Source organism: Serinus canaria, chromosome 2, assembly GCF_022539315.1.
Source record: "Serinus canaria isolate serCan28SL12 chromosome 2, serCan2020, whole genome shotgun sequence".
Lineage (NCBI taxonomy): Eukaryota > Metazoa > Chordata > Aves > Passeriformes > Fringillidae > Serinus > Serinus canaria.
The window spans coordinates 77,940,274-77,961,414 of record NC_066315.1 but is presented as its reverse complement, the minus strand read 5'-3'; the positions used below and the strand labels follow the sequence as shown (position 1 = coordinate 77,961,414).

General features: G+C 41.5%; 1 protein-coding gene across 1 annotated transcript in view; it reads right to left on the bottom strand.

Moving 5' to 3' along the window:
• Positions 1–21,141, bottom strand: part of ANKH (ANKH inorganic pyrophosphate transport regulator) — a 106,239-nt gene that overhangs the window by 46,067 nt on the left and 39,031 nt on the right. Inside the window, exon 2 of the mRNA XM_050970567.1 lies at positions 4,154–4,370. Within this exon, the coding sequence (XP_050826524.1) occupies positions 4,154–4,370 (217 nt within the window). The remainder of the gene's footprint in view (positions 1–4,153; positions 4,371–21,141) is intronic.

Here is a 21,141-nt window from a genome sequence, read left to right as displayed (position 1 = left end):
GGGCAAAATGTTTAGTATACCCCAGTACAGTGATGTACAGTCTTGTTCCTGTACTGTCTTGTTCTCGTCAGAACAAGATTGACTAAAAAAAATACCTCAGCTTGTTACAACCAACTCTGTAATTCCCAGTCTCTGGAAAATTCCGGCATTGTTACACTGGAATTGGTGGGATTACACCTATGCCTCAATTCCTATGAGATTTTTAATGTATATGCACTGATCATGCATGTGGGAAGTTCAAAAGTATCAGTGGAATTGCCAGGAACTGCTGAAGTGTTCCCCTGTGCAATCTGTGGCCCACACTCAGAAGCCTGACAGCAATAAATGGGCACAAAACACATCACTCACATGTCTTGGCCATCCAATCTGCCATAGATTACTGCAAAAGTTAACCTACAAGTTCACTGGTTACTAAAGTTCCAGCCTTTTTCTCCTGGTGATGACAATGATCCATCATGTTGTTTTTAATCAGGGATAGCAAAAAGCAAAGAGGATATTTCCTCAAAGTAACTGCTGCCCTGTCATTTCTGGAAATACTGAGAATTATTCAAAAGGAAACAAACTTTCTCAGTATACCATTTCTAAGTAAACTAGTGAAACTAGTGAAAAGTTGTGTTGTAAACTAGTGAAAAGCAATAAAACAATGCTGTTTTATTGCCAAAGGAAATGTGCATATTCCTCATGACACTGATGTTAAAAGGCTCACTTAATATGGAGGGCTTACCAGCAAGACTAAGAAATGCATTATGTTAGCATAATGTTATATAAATGACTTTTCTTCTCTGTCAAGCTGGCAATTTAGTAAGATGTCAAAAATATGCAGAGATGGGCTTAGTGTCTTGAATCCCTTCTCTTACAGCCACCAAAAAGCCAGTCTCTGAATAACAGGGCACTTTAGACCCATAGACTTCCCACCAGGAGACTAATTGGTGGCAGTAGCTGCCCTCAAAGCAGCCCAGGGGAAGGAAGGCAGAACACTATATTCCAGATCACACCTGAAACAGCCAGTCCAGGAATACTGCACGGACGAGGTTTACAGCAGCGTTGGAAGTAGGATGAGAACATGGCTTTGAATCCCTTTGGCCAACCTGGTTCTCAGTTGTTACTGCTACCTGTACAGGGGAGTGACAGGAGCTGCTGGTGAGGACTTTGCAGCCCTTCATAAGGATGTGGCTGGGGGATGACTGAGGGACCCAGAGCTTGCAGCTGTGAGTTCAAGTGGTTTAGCTCAGCCAGTCACTGGCACAGAGGATTGTGTGAGCTCCAGGGGGGAAGCAGCAGTGGGAAGCTGGTGCTGAAGCAATGAAGCATGAGTCAGGTGGGTGACACGGTCTGGTTTGATATTTTCCATGAGTAGAGGCCACTGTTTGAGAGGAGCTTTGTGTGTAGACTGCAAATAGTCTCTATCACAGTTGGAAATGTGGTGATTCATTGTGGTCACTGTGTTTCTACCACCACTTGTTTTCTTCCTTTTGGTACTCCTTATTTCATTGGGCTTTTTATTTTCTGTTTCTTCCTAGGCTTTGACAGTCCATGGCAGACAGACATGTCATCTTCCTTTGCCCTATATTTATGGCATGTGGAAAAAAAATTAGTCCCCTAAGTGTTATTTGTTTCTCTTGTTCATCCACCAAGCACCAGTGACCTGTATTTGTGTCTCTTTTGTAGATAGCCTGTGACAGGCTTGCAGCTGCTGGGGAGCACTTGCAGGTCCTGGGAGGCCGCCTGTCACTGGGCTCCTTCTCTTCTTCCTGCTAGGCAGGCTGTGTATCTGTGGGTCAGAGCAAAACAATCAGGACTTGAAACAGGTTCAAAGGAAACTTGGAACATAAAATTTGGCAACATCACCCAGGCAATTGGTGCTAGAATCTGACTAACTCCATTCCCTCAGGCGCTCTGCCAGTCTCTGCTGTGGCCTTTGCATATTTTCAGGCATAGACAAGTTAAAATACCAAAAAATATTTTGCAGTCTGTCACCATAAAAAGCTGAAAGATTGTGTACAGCCCTTTAATTCAGAACTTTAAAGCATGGTAAGCACAGCCTCCTTTTTTTCACAGTGTCTGCAGAGTGCATTTCGGAGGTTCTGAATTCAGCAGGGCTCTTCTTCCAGGCAAAGGCAAGAAACTTAGCTACAGGTTTTCCAACCTTTGTTCCAAACACCTCCTTTCAATAAGACGTCCCCCATGGAAAATCCAGCTATGTCTTTCACCTGGAAATCTGATAGTTACACGTAAAACTTTCTTAAAATCTATTCTAGCTTAAAATAAAATACTGTATGACTAGAAAATAACTTTTTATCCAGCTGGCAAAGGCAAAATCTTTGACCAGCACTGGCAGAAAAACAAGTAAGCAACTAGAAGAGCAGCTCTGGGGGATGAAGAAATATTCCAAGCAAAGAAATATGAGAGCCAAATGTACAAATGGGCCAAAATTTATAACACTGACTCAATAAAACTGCTTCAAATGTAAACATGCTTAAGAAGTGACCAATCGAAATCAGTGAATTATATTAACTGGAATGCATGGATTCAGCTTATAAAATTAGCAATATCTAATCCCTGGCACACATTAGCAATATCTAATCCCTGGCATAACTGTAAGCATTTTTTATGACTGTAACATGGAGGAAAGCTAAATGTTACAGGGCACAGGGCTCACATACCACTGGTGGAATAAGAGATATGATGGTCAAAACAAACTGTAGTGCTTGTGAGGCACAGAGACCTTGTGAATATATCTGGCAGCCAGTAAAAGCGTAAGAGATGGGGGGATTTGTGCTTACCACATGGATCTTGAACCTACTCAGGCAGGAACTGAAATAGTCCTATTCTATTCTATTCTATTCTATTCTATTCTATTCTATTCTATTCTATTCTATTCTATTCTATTCTATTCTATTCTATTCTATTCCATTCCATTCCATCCCATCCCATCCCATCCCATCCCATCCCATCCCATCCCATCCCATTCCATTCCATTCCATATGATGAACTGCAGCACATGTTGCCCTTGAGATAACAACCGCCTGATAATGAATGCTCCCTTGGAGGCCACTCTGAGATTTCACAGCAATTCAGGATATTGCCTTTACACTTGCATTTCCCATTTTTCTGTGATGGAATGGCACCCTACGGGTGCTGATCCAGTCCAATGCCTATCAACCAACACATGCCTCCATAGGCTGTCACAATTACCTCCTCCCTCCCACCCCTTACAACTCTCAGTAGTTTAGGATTTTACCTGCTCAATGCAGTGCACTCTCTGCTTCTTCCTCTAGAATCTCCTGTTCCTCCTTGCTATGGTCCAAAGGTTTCAGCTCTGTAGAATGAGCCAGAAGGTGCAGAAATCTTGTGGGGGTCTTGGAGAGGATGAAGTTAAAAGTCTTCCAAGTTACATGGCTTTTATTGCTGTGGCTGATGCTTGAGCCGATATCCCATTTTTGTAGTCTCTCGGAAACTGGCAAATCCTGTGGCTGCCTTTTTAAATGTTCAGTTTGTGTCTGCTTGTGTATTTTCTTTGTTTCAGAGTACACTCAGGGAGTTGGTCTCAGTTTGGTGTAAATTGCTCTTACTAACCTCTTCCTCACAGATTAATTATTCAACAGAAGTGGATGATGCCTAGCAGCAGTAGAGAGCTTTACCTGATAGTTTAATGAGGATGCTGGCTCCTGCCTGCTGAGAGTTTTGTACTGTGAGATAAGTAGCAAAGGAATAGATACAGAAGGAGTACACCAAGAATGCCACCAAGAATGACAAACAGCCCTACCAAGCACACCTTGAAGGCCTGCCAAACCAACCCAGCAGATACTGCTAGCTGATCATTACTACCTCACAGTAACACTCAGCTATCAGCTTCAGGCAACCTGTCAACCTCATCAACGTTTTGCTCACACACCTGACTGAGAGAGATCAGCAGCATGTTTTGTTTCCAGGCAGGAGAGCCCTGTGCTTGGAATCTGCTCCTTAATAGCCTGTTTAAAAAGCAATAAAAATTGTGTGGATAGGCAAGATACTAGCCCAAGAGAGCTCATCTCTTCTGCATCTCCTCTTGTACTTACAAAATGAAATATTAAGCCTACAGCTTAAGCAGTTTGAAGAATGGGTGAGGGAAACAAATTAAAAGTCATATTAACTAGACATGGAGTGACCTTACCTATTAAAGTATGAAATACAGCAGCTACAGCGCCAGCCACAACCATGCACAAAACTGCTTTGGTCCTGTCTCTCTTGCTGTTCACAAACACCAGACCTACATTTTTGAAGTCACTCATTGGCCCCGTGAAGAACTTCATCAGGGAGTATGCCAGCCCATAGCTGGCCAACATTTCCACAGCATCTTCCTTGACAGCAGCAATGCCCCTGTTCAATGCCTGTTGAAACACAGAAAGAGCAAATGATGTAGCACTTGTGGAAGGGTACCAAACACAATCTCCTGCATCTAGTTTCTGAAGGAGCAAACAAGTTTAGCTGTCTTTGTTTTCACCCCAAGCTGGACTTTATTTCTTTGGACTCAGCAGCAGTAACTTGTGACCTGTGACAAAGGCAAAATAATTAAATATAGACTAAATTCAAGTCAAGTAGACTCAAAGATAAGGTAAGCATCTATTTCTGAAGTATATAATGGAACTTTTGCCATACCAGAAGTCAGTCTCTTTCCTTTTTAGAGTAATTTTATGACCTGATAATAGTCATGGATAATAAAAAACACTGAAATATTGCTCTGAGGTTTCAGCCATGATTTCAACAGAGCATCGTCCTTGCAGCTCATCTTTATAGGCAAAAGCTCTAAAAAACTCTCAAAGTTGAGGAGCTAAAAAAATTTTTCCATGTAACAAGCTTTTCACAATATCCCATGTATTTGCTGCAAATAGCTGACATAAATTATTACTTTCATTGTTTATTGAGGCCAAATATGCACATGATTAAACATAACATCTCCTTTCATGTAGTTGACATATACATATTTGTGTATATACAAGTCTGTGTGTTTGTATTTGATATCATATTCATTTTTATCCCCTTGTAGGTAATTTGAAAATAACTACAGCACATATCTTTCAAGACACATTCAGGAACAACTAACTTACTAATTTATTCTAGGTCTATGTTTAGGAAATGTCTGCCAATTAATTAGATTTAGATGAATTAGATGGATTATTTTTATAACTAAGGTGAGCTGTAACAAAGATGTGTAACATTCCTTCAGATTCCAGCTTGAACCAAAATGCTTCTAAAGTATTGAATAAAAATGACAGGATGACAAATTTTATCTGCAGTGTGACAGCATCAATCATCTGGTACACTCAGCCAACTGTTGAAATAATATTAGATTCAAGAAGCATGAAGGATGAAATATGATTTTGTTTTAACAAGTATTTAGTTCCTATAGGTTACAGCTGATGTGTGTTGACAGGACCACGGCAGTAAGGCCAACCAGGAACATCTCTCCAAGCCACCACCCAAATCTCACTGACACTTACACAGCTCAAATACCACTTTATCTGAATGAACAAACCAGCTAGAGTATCATCAGGTAATTGTGGTGAAGTCCTTCCATTTCAAATGTAAACATAAGCTTTTTATTGCAGTTATTTGATTTTATTTGCCATTCCAAAGATCATACAAGCAAGCAACTTCTATTGACTTGAAAAGAACCTGCATCCCTAAAGTAGAAATGAGCCTTTTTCCTACTGTTCTTTTCCATTCCTTCTATAACACATTCTTAATTTTTGAAACTAAAGCTGCACTGTCAACAGAGCAAAAAGCTGTAGAAAATACAAACTTCTCCACCTCTGATGTCTGCCAAATCTCTCTCTTTTAATGCGCTCTGACCTGAATGCCGGAAGCTCCAAATATTTTCATCTGTCTTGCTTCAGTTTGTTCCTTCCTGAAAGCATCATGTGTTAGATATGGAATAGCTGCAGCTGCTATGTGTAACTTTTCCTGGAATATAGATAATTCCATCTATTGCATTGATATCAGTTCAAATGATACTAAATCTGCTGATGCCAAAAGCACTAGTGCGTGCACGAAAGCGTATTCAAACAATTTGTGAAACAATTTGTGAAAGACTGTGGTCTCTCAAATGAATAGTCAAGTGTAGTTGTCTTTTGTGATGATACTCGTGATGGTGAAGTAATCAGTTTCAAGGTGTTTACAGAGTTACAAGAGTTTAATTTAAACTTGCTAAAAAGATGCCTAATCTCCCAATTGCTGTTGCCAGTAATAGACAAATAGCCTTAAATTATGCCAAATAAAAGGTTCCTTGATGATGGCTCTTCCCCTTTTTTCTTCTGTCAAGAATGAAATATTTCTGGCAGCTTCAATTTAAAGAGAAACAGCTAGCCAGTATCAGGCAAAAACTTCTCATCACATGTAAACAGCTGAATTATTTTCAGCAGTTTCACAAGCACAAGTGCTTTCTTCCTGCTTTGTACAACTACAGAATACCAGAGTCTGTGGAGGATGGTAATCCACTTCTGACAAGGTCAAGGGATAAACACGGCTTTAAGAAATAACTTTTTGTCAAAAGGCATGGCACTATGATCCCTCTGCAGAGAGAAACCTTTGCCTAGCACAGACCTCGTGCCAATGAAAACAGCTCCATATGACTCTGGCCCCGGGGTAACTAAGTTTTTCCATCTAAGTAGGACAGACAGAAAGACTGGAGCACTCCTCTTTCACTCACTCTGGCTTTTCTGATCTCTTTTGAATGAACAAATGACAGCCAAGCAGATAGCCTCTGAGTAATCTTCCCTGGAGACACCCTGTGTACCAGGTAAGGTAAAGGGACTTCTGTAAGAGAGATGTTGCCATTCATTTTACTCCTGTGGAACGTGTGGCTGACATGATGAAATACTCTAGAGGCTAGCCCTGAAAAAGCAATCCTTCTAAATGCTTCTTTGGAAAGATCCTTAGGAAATGAACAGTCAATAGGGCTGTGTTTAGGGATGGTTTAGCTTCTGTAGCCTTTTCCTTTTTCACTTTAAGATGTCAATATAAAACTCTTCATCCTCAATTTTCAAACTCCCTATGAAAACTCGCATAGCTTTTCTATCCTATGTACTTCCAAATATTTTTGCTGCTGAAGCTGTTGGTGCCATATCTGATATCCTAAAATTCACAAGAAATCCCAGATAACTGATAAAGCTGCTTTGGTGTGCAGTATGAAAGACAAAGATACTTGATCTTTCATGGCATGCCAGCCATGCAGTTGGCAATCTTCCAGTCTAATTTCCTGTTAGATTTCCAATTAAATCTGTCATAAAGGAAGGCAATATAAACCAGGGCAAGGCCTCTATTTTTTAATCTGACTCTATTTTGAACCCTTTTTGTGTGAACAGAAATCAATAAGGAAACTTCATCAGTAGCATCTGTATCAAAAGGGAGCACACTTCTACACAGATTTGTGCAGCTTGTGGGTGAAGTCACACAGAACTAGGTAGCAACAATACTAATGACAATATTTAACACAGCATGTTAGCTTGATCATACACATTTTAGGTGTCATCTTACTTTGAACTGGCTTATTCATACTTGATGGGATAACTAGGCAATCCAGATGCTGGAAGACAGACAGATGTTGGTGACATCACTTTCACCTAAGCTCTTAATGAACCACTAATCTAATACAGCAGTAGGTGAAAATGTCACAGTAAAGTGCAATTCATCAAATGTGATTAAAACAAAACCATAGATATTGCTGACCCTTCTTCTAGAAATAATAGGAAAAAAACCCACAGAACAATTCCAGGCAAAGCACAGTCTGGTAGACACATGGACAGGTTAGATGAAGGAACAGTTGCTTCTATGCAATGTCTTCTATAACACATTTGTTACCCCTAGAAAGATGAAATCTTTGCTAGAGGATCGCTAACAACCGTTTAAACCTTTTTTTTCCATGAATAATTGTGGGCTGTCTTTAATGTTCACTTAAATCAGAGAGGACCAGCATTTTTAAATTCCCATCCAGAAGATTCAAGCCAGAGGAATATCAAATACACTTAACAACATTGCAAGCCAGTAACCACGTCTGTACAATTGGGTACTGCAGCTGGCTTTAGCCTCTTAGAAGGAACCTATGAGACCTTTATCAAATTTCTAGGACATGCATAATGGATGAATCCAACAAACGTTTGCATGCAAAGGCAGTGATTTGAAAAGCAACAGTTGTGAGAAAAATGTCAAGGGTCTAACTTGTCCTATTTTGCATGAACTTTCAGCACTATTCACTAATGTTGGCAGAAAAGGTTTGGTTCCAATCTAGGGCTACACACCTCTGTTGCCAAAAATTCAAAGGCTGTCTCTTAAGCTGGCTCGATAGGGTTTGCCCATAATTCACATGATGGTCTCTTCCCAGAGACTACTGGATATTTTACTTAGTTTTGATCCAAAAGTATATTTTTTTTTTAAATCCACCAGGAAAGCAACACCTATTGTACAAGTTTTCTCCTGCTTTTAAAACTGATTATTACCTACACACTACCTACATTTCACTAGTCTGTATCTTACTATGCAACATTTTCTACTTCATTTGAAGTTAAATACTGATTGTGCAGTCAATACTTGACCCCAGTGCACGTGTTTTAAACAGGAGGATGTAAAATCCAAGAAATGTAATTTTTGTCAATGCTCAATTTTGCTTATTCCAGAAAAGCAGAATATGACATACTGGAAGCTGGCATGTTCCTATGGCTTGTTTGAAACTGGGACTCTGCCTGAGATGTTTTCAAGTCTGTCCAAGCTAGTTATCTACTTACAGGTGACATCAAAAACCTGCTCAATTTGGCAGTATCTTGGCCAAATGTAGGTTTGGTTCAGCAAACATTTGTAATGTGTTACCCTTCCCTGCACAAATCTCTCTTCCTACGTGGCATTCCCTAAGAAAACAAAGACAACCAAAGTATCCAGTTAAAGAGCAAGCTGATGTAGGGGACAGTCTATCTCCTGTGTGAAATAATCTCTCTCCTGATGACTCTTGGCTGGGTTTTCATTTACTAAATCCTGTCACATTGAAATCTTCTGCATCAAATGTACCAGCTGGCTCTGGCTGTTCTGCCTCCCGCTGTCACCACTGCAGGAGCTGTGCTGCCAGAAGGACAGACACCTGACAGATCTGATGCTCTGAAAGCATGGCACAATTGGATAGCTGTGTAGGTGTTACCTGAGTGCTATTGCAGCTGCATCTCTGCTTCTGGATGGGTTTCTCATGAACACAGGAGCCCCCATGGGCAATTTGAGATAAACAGGTAGTTTTTTACCACTGACACAGGTCTGTGTAAGACTTCCATGGACACAGGTATAAAAGTGAGAGAAAACTGGGGAAAAATAACACACACACACACACCCATTTATTCAGACTCAAGAAGACTGCCCATCCTGTATAAAGAGAGCCCTGCAAGGGTAGAGGGAGTCAGACCATGTATCTTGAGGATTATGATTGAAGAGTGTTTATTATTTTTGGGTCTTTCTGGGAAGAGGTGATGTTTGCTTTGTTTTGTTCTGCAATGCTTTTACCCTAATTCAGTATCTCTGATTTTGGGTCAGCATCTGTTGCAGCTCATGTGTCAGATGTCTGAAATGCCATCTGAGGTCAGTTCCTATTAGCCCACTATTAAAATACTTCACTTTCCCCCCGCTCTCCCTACTAAAGCTGGCTGTGGGCAAACAGCCAGTCACCCCTGTCCACAGTGCTCTAAGTGCTGACATTGGTTCAACCCAGAGAAATTATCCCAGACCTCAGGAAGAGACCAGAGCTCTGAACCCCACCTGAAGGAAGACAAAACGCCTGTCCTGAGAGAGGAACTCCTCAACATCCCTGTGGTATGTGGCCTGTCTCTGGAGAGAATGTCCTTGGAAGAGCTTTAGGACTGACCCGAAAATGAGAGCTGAAATTCTTCTGTTGCTTGCTGCTTTTTAATTCACAATGCAGGGCAAGTGTCACATTCTATCTTTTAAAAAAGTTAGTGTACAAAAAAATGTCAATCCAATTTACTCTGCCTGCTTAAGCAATGAGAATATGGCCTAGAAGAAGAAAGCTCACATACCATGAGAAACAAAAATGAAAACTAGAATGCCATTGGTTGAAACTTTTTTCCCCCATTCACCTTCTTGAGCAGCAAAGAAAAGCAAAAATAAACATTTCTGCAAGGTTCTTACTCTAACAGAAATGCCTGTGACCATGATCAGGATCCCAGTTTTACTTGTTGGCATTAGCCATTTGCTGCCCAATGTCCAGGCTGTGTGTCCTGGAAGAACTTTAAATAAATACACTAAATCCAAAATAACATAGTTCTAGAGCACTTGCAGCTCTGACTTGATCAGGAAACTGCGCCTTTAAACAGGCACAGCCAGGAGATGCAAGAACAACTACAGCTACAGTGGCAACAGTCACCTCAGTGAAAATGGAAAATCCTTCCCAGTTCAAAAATTAAGGCAGAGGAGAACGTGTCTGGGAGCTGGAGGAGCAGCTATGGCACACTGCCCCAGGGCACCTACTGCTTGTGTACAGGCTCATGAAAAACAGGTTACAGCACAATGAGGCAGAGAATAATACAGATACCACAGATGATGGTGGTGCAGGACCACAGGAAAGAAACCAGGCTCAGTGAAGCCAAAAAGTGGCTCATTTCAAATTACATTTGACAGAGTTCCAGAATATTTATGACAGGGAGCAATCTTGGAGAGGTGAATCAGCTGCTGCAGATGGTTGCCTCCCTATGGGATGTGGAGAACACTGATCCTGAAGCCAAGAGAGCTATGAGCCATGACTGTGGGAAGCCCTTCAGGACACACATCCTTCTGTGCAACAGGGATGCCTGACACCGGCATGAAGGAGACCTAAACCACTGCCATTTCCACTGTTGTCTGCAGAGAAACATGGCTCCTGAGGTGAGACCATAACTCCTCCTGGACTTTTTTAGGAAAGCAGTGCTTCTAGGGGAACAGGACAAAATCAACACCAGAGATATTCCTCTGCATTGTGGCTTTCCTGGTATCCTCTGACTGATGATAATCAATTGTCAAAAATGTATTCAAGGGGAAACATGCAAGAGAATGCTTTGTTCCCAAAGCAGTGTGCAAGCTTTTCATTCAGGTTTCCCTGGAGCTAATCCACAAAGGTGAGAAGCATTTGGGATTATGTTGCATAAGCATGGCAAAGTCTGGGCTGAGGTTATTTGTCTTCAGATCTTCTTCATGCCAAAGACTCATTCCCCTCTCAAAAGCTGTTTCTAAGTCTAGGAGTATAGACAAAGAAAATAGAGACATAAACTGAGACATTGAAAACTAGGAGGAGGTTGGTTCCCTGTTTCTTCAGAATGCCCAGTGGAATAGCTATCATTTCTTCACCATATTCCATTTTGATTACTTTTAAGTGCTAGAAAACACTGGGGAGGATACAAATGCATATCATATGGATCTACACACAAAGAGTATTTGCCCTAATCACAAGTGATACTGTACCCACAGCAGTGCTCTTTCTTTTCTTTTTAATTTCTCGCAGAAATAGGCTCTGTTCTCTTCCACACATTATATCCCCAAAGTAAAAAGTAAGCTGATTTACTCTCACTTGCACATTTCATAAAATCACTTTTTCTCAGGTTTATAAATTAATTCTCTGCAAGGATTGTTATAAGACTTGTTCATATGCACACAGCAAATCTAAGCCAGGCAGGCCCCACACCTGCCAGTCTCACAGCTCTGGCATATTGCCTTTTGATTAGCACTAACTCAGTCTTTGCTGAAGGACTGCTCATGGTTCTCTCATCCTGAAATGCAGAGTGCCACTGTCTCCATGTCTACACCTCACCAGGCTCCAAAGTGTAGGGACAGGTTCAGGTTGGAAGGGGCCCTGGGGGCCAGCCTAGAGCGCTGCCCCAGGCAGAACATCTGGGAGATGTTGTGGAGACCCCAAAACTTCCCTAGACACCCACCTCAGAGATGGGATGAGAGGGCACTCTCATCCTGAACTTTAACATGTCACCAAAACTGGCATCTGAAGGTCCACATCTGCCTCCCTTGCACATTCAAGTTTGGCTAGCATCAGCCTAACTCCACTTCCCACGTGCTCCTTTCTCTCCCTGAAAGATCTTTTGTTTGATCCTTCAGTACCACTTCCCTTACTTTCACCAAAGATCTTGTCCTCCACATTAAACCACCTATGCTTTTACCTCATGGCAAGAATATATTTAGCTCCACTTGTCTTCTAATTTTCACCCCTCCTGCTCAGTATTTTTCAGTAATTTAGATGATGTGTTTGTTTCTTTTGTATTTCTATGTTCATGCCTTGCATGTGAAGCCAGGCCTCTGCTTTCACATGTTTGCATGTAAGCAGCTTTCTTAAGTCATATTTTTGCACATAAGGTCAGTAATTACAAGATCCTGTATGTAGTGTAAATCCATTTTTTCCCTTGAAAAGAAAATACTCCAAAGGGAAAAAAAAAAAAGATTCCAAGCAAACACTTCAACATATCTGTCTTGCAAAAGTACTTTTTCCAGCTGAAGGATTATGGAAAATTAATGGAGTTTGTCCCTGGCTTTGTAGATTTTTAAAAACATTTTCCTTAAATTTTTCAACTGATGCATTTGGTCAAAATTTCTGAAATTTAGCAGAAGCTATCAAAAATGCCTTTGAGCCAGAGCAAAACTCGGCCAAGCACCTGCAAAATATGAGTTGTACAGGTTCAATAAAACTTGTTAAACTACTTTAACAAGCACAGAAATTTTGCCTATATTTCAGCTGTGCTGTGTGTTCCTGGGCATCAAGCTTAGAGCAGTGAAGGTCAAGCATCAACACACAGCAGAGACCACACAGGTTCAAGTCCTCAGGGAACCAGGAGACAAGAACACTACCCATGTTTGCTCAAAGCAAAGGGCAAAGTATTTCTCTTTCCACAGACAGAAGCTGCAGTATCCTACTATGAATTCTTTCTCTCAGAAATTGTGAGGTGATTGATTCTCCTATTTTGCCTCTTCTGGAAAGAACCCTAAAGGCAAGATCAGTAAAATTTATTGCTTAATTTTTCTTGTTTCTATACACTTTCCACTCTTTATTAATGATTCAGAGCCCATGTCCTCCTATGTGGAAGACAAATAACTGACAAATCCTCTCAATTCCCTTTCTGCATGGATTTTAAGGGATGTATTAATTACACCCAGCAAACTGTGTGAAAGCCAGCAAACATATTCAAGGCCACCAATACTACAGCAAGACCTTTTGTTATCACCACGTGTAATATCCTACCAATTCAAGGCTGCTCTAGAGATCACCCTACTGCTGCCGTTGTTTCAAATTTCTGATTTTGCCAGAACTGGTAGTCAGCTGGGAGAGGGAGGTTCTTCACTGGAGTATGGTCATGCAAACATGTATTTTGGGATTTTATGTAAAGAAGAAGAACAAATTTGTTGCTCAGAAGTCAAAAGTGTGATAATTAGGGGGAGCTAACTTTTGTTATCTGCTCTTTGTCCTTCTCCCCCTATCATGGCTCAAATTCATCAGTCGCCAACAGCAGACGAAAGTAAGTGTACCTCACAAACTGCAACTCCTCTGCTGTCAGTGGAGCTAGGCAAATACATAAAGCAAGTGAGTTTCTGCTATTTAATTAACATTTCTTGCACATGATGAAAGGCTAAAGCAAACCGAAACAAGTCTGCAGGTTTTGTTCATCCAGTGTGAGTAAATGTTCTCTCTCTCACTGCAGACAGGAGAGGTAAGGAGCCTGCTGAGCAAATGCATAAAATTCTCGACTTGTCCAAGACTGGGCTTAGGAAGAAGCCTGAGTACTGCAGTATGTCAAAAACCCCTGAACAATCTACAAAATACAAAGCTACTGTGATAACAAAAAATGCACATAACCATCAAGCAAGGCTTCTGCACCTGACTTTGTAAGTTGGAGCTTGACCAGCTGTCCCAAACATGTGGTACAGCCTCACCTTTACACGTACTTAGTGCACCATGCAATTATATCTGCTGTCCATTAGCTTACTCTGGAAGCATTTATCTGCCCATGTGGCCCAGCAGGGACTTGTTACTTATGTTCCAGGGCTTTGCCCATCCTCAGCCGAGCAGAACATATTTGAGGTCTGCTCTTTTCCTCAGCTGTTGTGCCGGGAGCAGGGAGCACGGCTGGTTAAGGGCTGTCATTAAGCAGCTGCTCCCTCCAGCACGCTGTCGGCTGGGCAAAGCACAGTTTTGGCTACACAAAGCTGAGTTTGTTAGGTGTGAGTGTCTGTGACTGCAAGGGTAGAGCTGCCAGCATAGCTCATGTCTTAATTGCTTAGAAGCAACAAATAGAGGGCACCCAGATCACCAGCCTAAATACAAACTTGGTGATTCCTCTGCTGGAAGCACCCATCATAAATAAAGTCCACAAAAACAGTAGGAAAACCTTTCATTTATATATTTTTATTTTTCTCTTCCATTCCTATTCTTTGTAGCAGCTTTATTAGGATGAGACTGAAGTTACTCAGTGGACTTGAAAACAAATTTTGGATAGTGGCTGCGGTTTCATTTCTCTAAAACTAGTGCAAAACACACTAAAGTATTTCCAGTTCTTACAGAACTTTGCAATACTTCAGTATCTGCAGAAAGTGAAAGTCCCACTAAATCAGTAATTTGGCCTCTAGAATTCAACCTACTGTATTTGTTGAAAATAAATGGAAAGCAGGTGGCAAAGATGTGGGGTAGAGGAAGACAGAAAGGAGAAGACTTAGTCTTTCCCCAAAGTAAAATTTTCCCTCAGAAAATCTAGCCTTCTCTGTCCTCTTCCTAAGTTTTGAGAACCTTGGACTCCTTGCCTGGTTCCTGCAGGTGTTGTTGACAGGACTGGCTAACATTTCCCTTTAAAAATAGCTCGGCTGGTTCTCTCAGTATCCAATGACACAAAGTCAACAAGTCAGCCCACAATGACATTATTGCACATGGGTTTTTCCGAACGGCGGCTATATGGAGCACAAGTGACAAACAAGTTTCTCTAGAAATCATGCACTCTTTTTGAAACACCCCATCTTTCACAAGGGAAAGCACAGTAATATTTCTACACAAGCAAGGCTGAAATACCCTTCTGACCTAGAAGAGTGGGATGCCATGGGAGAACCTGATTACTGCTGCTTATGTTATCTCATGGCAGCTGCGAGCCAAATTGCTGCTCTTATAATAAATGGCTTTCTGTGACAATGGAATTAAGGTGAAATACCAGTTCATCTGAAATGCAATCAGAGAGAGCATATCAGGCTAGATATGCTCTGTCCTTACTAGAGTCAATGAAAAGGGGGAGATTTGGAAAATGTCTTACATTAACCTCTTGGTAACATATAAGTTTATAGAGGGAGTCAAAAAAATATTCTTTCTGAATATACTGGGACACATAGGCCACAGAGACAGGGGTCCACTGGAGCAATCTTTAAATGCCTGGCAATAATTATTTCCCTAATACCTTCAGCAAATCCCTGGCTAGTGCTTCTACTCAGAATTCTTTAAGCAGTACCTAGGCAGTCTTCTCCACAGAGAAAGAGAGCTTTGGAAGCACCCATGGAGTTGTAGCAAGTCTTGTGACTTTGATTTCTATATGTCCAGCAAGGGTGAGTCTTAAACAGAAGTGCAGTCACAAGTCAGTTTGTGAGTGTTCTTGATAACATGCCAAATATGTTACAGTTTGATGCTCAATCTAATTTCAAAGGTGTCTACTCCTGGGTTCACAAAACACAAGTTAAAAAAAAAACAAACCAAAAAAACCAACCAAACAAAAAACCATCTTCTAGCTAAAGAGGTGACCAGACATACTATGGATGGCTTCCTCCACTGAGGAACTGCTAATGTTGCCACAATAATTCCTAAATTGGGTTCTGCTAACAGCATTCCTACTTCAGCAGACTACTTCAGCAGCAGTGTATTTGCCACTGTGACACCCCTGACAAACTCAATGCTCTCTTAGCCACCAAACTTAACTCCAAACTTAAAACTGTCTTTACTAACAGCCGTTCTCATTCTTGTATTCCTGATGCAGTGATCCCTCCTTGCTAAAAGGGATTCTTTCAGTTGCAATGAACATTTTTCCACCACCTTGCTCCCTTTAACTCCTCAACTTGAACGGCACAGGTAAAACTTACTAACTCATTTTCATTTGTTTTGTACAGGTACGAGAGTCCAACTTTTTCAGTTCAGGAAAAACACTGAATTCTCAAAGGAAGGAATTCTCAAAGCTTAAGTGAAACTGATCTTGGTACACCATAGTGTAACAGGTAATTTTGCCTAATAGGTTCTTTATCTGAGTCACTGGTTTAAAATAATGGGTGTTTTTACTCAGGGATTTCAAAAGTGGTAAAAAATGCAGTGAAGATAGACTATCTACCACTCTTTTACAGCACTACTGTACACTGTGCTGAGGTTTCATCAGGAGAACAGCCTCCCATTACAGTCTCCCTAGCCCCCAGACCAGCCTTGCTCTACTTTCTGAGTCATTTATCCCTCTATTTCCACAAAGTCAAATGAGATGCAATCTCTTTTCTATCTTCTCCATACGTGAGGTTTTTTGTTCTCTTGCTGATGAGCAGGGAAGTACAGAGGATGTAAAACATTAATTCAGAACAGCTATAATTTATCTCTGAGTTGCTCCAATGCAAAATACAAAATTGGCTTCAGATGGGCATCCTGCCAAGATTCTTAGGCAGGGAGAGCGAGCTGTCACACTATTGCCATTATGGGGGTTGAAAAATTGAGCTGGCTGGCTTTCATGGCATAGCACAGCCTGTAACCTGAGTGAATATTTCACTACCTTTCTCTGTCTACAAGAAAAACAGGTTACAATTTATCCTTTGCTGAAATTGAATACTGAAGGACAAAATATGACTGTCGGGCTTGCTTAGTCAAGGCCTGCAGGGCAGTTGGGCAAAAGCTTTAAGTGCTCCCAAAACAGCCTCTGAAATGTGATGATGCTAAGGCCACCAACTCGCACTGCAGTGGCATACACCCTAGGAGTAAATATAATGCTGAAGCTCTTGTAGGGGGGGTGTGCAGCACCAGAATGCAAACACTGCAGCCCGTGAATGAAGCCAACAGCACACAGCAATCCCGACAGAACTCTGCCTTTTCTACTTGCAGGGTAGAAAAATTGAAATTAGGATATGCACAGCCACTGGTGGAGCACTTCTGGGACCTAAGTGCCAGCAGGGCACCATACCATATTTTCAGGTGCAGGTCGGGAACAAATCAGCCCATGCTGATCTTGACAAATAAATTTTTTCTGACATCAGGGAAATGAGGTCCTCAAACAGACCTTGCAGAGTCATCCTGGGAGCAAGCATTCGAAATAGTTTGAAGCGCCCAATGCTGGTTGTGTCTTACAACAAAAACTGGAAGGTATGCTTGCAAAGAAAATTAAAATTTCTTTGAGATAATGCCACATGATGGTTTTGATTGCTACTCCCTTTGGTCATGTTCTTGCTGATAATCCATTAAGTTTGTTCTGAGCAGCCTAGAAGGAATTTGCTCATACTTGTCACAGGTCCCAAAGGAAAATTTATAACTGGAGCTTAAACAAGGTTATATTCTGCTGGAATTCAAGAAATGATCTAGCTTGGGAACTGCAGTTTAAGAGCTGTAGAAGTATTGTGGGATGATCCTCCAAAGGATTGTAACGTGGCAACTGTGATCCTAAAGGGGTGGACCTTCAAAACCCGCCTCCTACAACTGTAAAAACATCTTTTTCTACGCCAGGTATTTGTAGACTTCAGTGATGCTGCACAGCATATGTATTTTCTAAACTCTCTAGTCAAATCCATGACTGTGACCAGAGTAAAGTGAATGCAGGTGTCATGACACCTTTCTTGAATAGTCTACCTGGGGGTAAAATGATCCAAAAAAGAGCCTTTCTCTCAGATCACCCCAGATTTCCTGCAGGCAGTGAATTCTCTGAAATTGGTGACTCTACCATGATGAGAAAGTAGGACAGGACTCCTAACCCCAGCCCAATCCCCAGGAACATGTATCTCTCTGCCCGTTGCTGGTGGGTAACTAACAAACCCCAGTGGGTTTATCCCTGGTGGGCAGATCTAAGAGCAACTTCAGCCTTCTTTAGGTCACCATGCACTTTATAAAGAGCAGTAAATGGCATCACAGAACACAGCCTCTCACAGCTGCCCACTTCCTGATGGTTTAGACCTTTACACTTTCCTCCTCTTGCCTTCTCCACCCTTGGATGCATCCCTGGCAGCTCTCTCAGGCACGGGGCAGGTCTGTACACAGTCCCTGTCTGCATCTGAGCCAGAACCTGGTGGGCTCCAGTTATGCTCACATCTGGGGTCTCATCACAGATAGCTGAACTGGCTTTAAAAGCCCAGCAAATTGCCTCCCACTCTGCCGTGGGGTGAGACCAAATTGCCTTGAACATAAGGACTGTATTTTCATAAACTTAGATGTAGAGGCAATTATTGTATCTCTTTGTATATATTTCCCTGTCTCTGAGTCAACTCCCTTACTACTACTGTGTTCTGTTTTTAGAAGTTCTGACTTTATGTTTCAACTTCCTTTTATAAGGGTTTGATATTGAAGAAAATCCTTTGTTGAGGTTACATTGGAGCAGAACTGTTGCCATCACTGCAAATTTAAGCAACAGTGTGACTGATTTCTCAACTCCAGGCAAGGGTGCCAAAAACCTTATTTTATAGTAGGAACTGAGACGCAAAAATTCTGTAACTCAACAATCTCTTCACAAATACAGTTCAAATCTGGGTGAAGAATTTAATTCTTTTTTTAGCTATATGACTTATTTCACTTTGAACAGAAGACCGGCCCACTCAAATACATAATCAAATTCTATGCTTTTTTTTGTTTTGTTTTGTTTTGTTTTGCAATCTGTAATACATCCGTGGCTGTTGATCAAAAGACTTTAAGGAAAATAATAAAATAAGGTATTTCTTTCTATTACAGAGCGTTTGGGATGTCCTGCCCACAGGAGACTATCTTGATTCATTTTAATTCCTTTGAGGAAGCAGATGCTTGTCACAGTGGTACTAAGCCTTTTCTCCTTGAAATTGGTGGGATTTATAACCAAAGAGCCTTGAATTATAGGCATTGTAAAATTAAAAGGCAATTCTACTCTGAAGCTCTGTTGCATGCTTATCTTGAAACCCAAACAACATAGGACAAAGAAGAATTGTTTGAAATTCTTTTGGTCATGGCATTTATTTCACCCCCAATCTGGGGATCAACTCTTGAGCCCCGTTTTGGGCCAGCACAGCTGTGTTCCCCCTTGGCTCTCAGACTCTGGACAAAGGTTTACAGCACTAATGGATGTACTGCCAACAGCAGTGAGCCCCAACATTTTGTGCTGCAGCCCAGGCAGCTGTGGCAGGATGAAGTGATGTGTTCCCCACACCTGTGTCAGAGCCCCGCAGGGCAAACACAGCCCAGCCGGGTCCCGCCCTGCACAGGGCACCTCAGGGACACATGGCCCTTCCTAACCAGGCACTGCTGGAGGCACAGCCTTTAATCCAAACTGGCAGTGGAGCGAGGGTGCAGGAGGGTACACTCCAGCCTGCTGACTGACTGCAGCAGTCAGCAGTAATTCCTTGGGAAAGGGAAGCAGCAGGGCAGTTACTCAGCCAGGCCCATCCCTACTGCCTGCACTGGAAAAGCACTCTTACAGCCAGCACTGGAACAGCTGCCAACGTCTCTGGGAAAGAAACAACGACTACAAAGTAAAAAATAAAGAGAAAAGCCTCTGAAAAAGGCCACTGTATTTTTTTTTTTGTTAGAATTTTTTAAGAGCCACAGGCCCTTCTAAGATGGGCTTCAAGCAGTACTGTGATAATATAACCTGTTTCAAAACTCATGTTTCACGAATGGTAAGGAAATGTGTTAAAAGTGCTATTCTATGCAGGTGGTAGGACCTGATCCAGTAGACTCTGAAATCAGTGCAAATCAGAAAGTGCTTTTTCCTTGAGGAATAGCTTTCTTTGAGTGCTTCTGGTCTTCCAGGTGTATTACCAGAAGACATGGAAGGATGCTGCGACTGTCAAGACTCCTCCTCTCTCTTTTTCAACCTTCACAAAATGAAACAGGTGAAATTATACCAGCAATGGAAAGAAGGAATGGTACAGTTCTGCATGAAGTACAACTCTGCACTGGTATGGTACAGTTCTACATGGTGCAACCAAGCTTGGCTTTATTGAATTTAGTATTGCTTTTACTATTCCAAAGATAGCATCATTTAAAGGGTGCTAATAACCCTCAACCCTGTGGTGGTGACAGAAGTCACAAGTCGTGTTTTGTACAATTGGACATGTTTCTCTTACAGCTGTTAGGTGAAACAGTCTTGAAGTTTCAGTCAAGTAATACTCTTTGCTTCTGTCTTATGTTGGATATTTGAGGGCACAAATGTGCTGTAACCTTCCATGTAAATTTACATTCCAGGGCAATGTTTATTTGCAGTATTTCACAGTTTACATTGTGCTACGATGGAAGAATTGTATAAATTACATTTATTTATCTGCTTGTTTATTTAATTTTTAAAATTTTGGTTCAGATAAGGATTACTGTTCTTCTCTAGAGACTGGGAGAACTGAAGTACTTTAAAGCAGCCATGAGTTATAAAAGGTTTGGCTCTGTATGACTGTGCAACATGAGAAGCAAGCCAAAGTGCCACAGCTACAGTGAGGGGCTGAGTGACCCACTGACCCTGTGACCCTGGAAGCCCTGAGCCAGGGCCCTTCCAGCTTTCTGATTTCAGGCTGGGTTGTCTGCCTACAGCAAACCAATAAACTGCAAAGCAAGCCTACAGTGGACCTTGACCAAAATACCAAAACCTCTGCTCCTAAATAACCTGATGTTATTATCACACACTTATCAATTGTTTCAGTGCCAGCATTCCGTCAGGCCACCGATCAAGGTTTTCTATCACAGCAAAGTAGTTGGGAACAAATAGATTTTGAAAGAGGAAAGTGAAATCCAGGTCAGAGCAAGAAGAGATTTTGAAGCATTTTTTACAGTCCAAATTCTTATGCTTCACAACATTTAAAATATTTTTGAACACTAACGTGTGTTGATTTGGTGATAAGTCAGTGAATTCTTGGGGATGCTCAGCACTTTGAATTTGGCATGCTTACCAAACTGGGCATGACAGAGAGGAGCAATTTGCTGGTAGC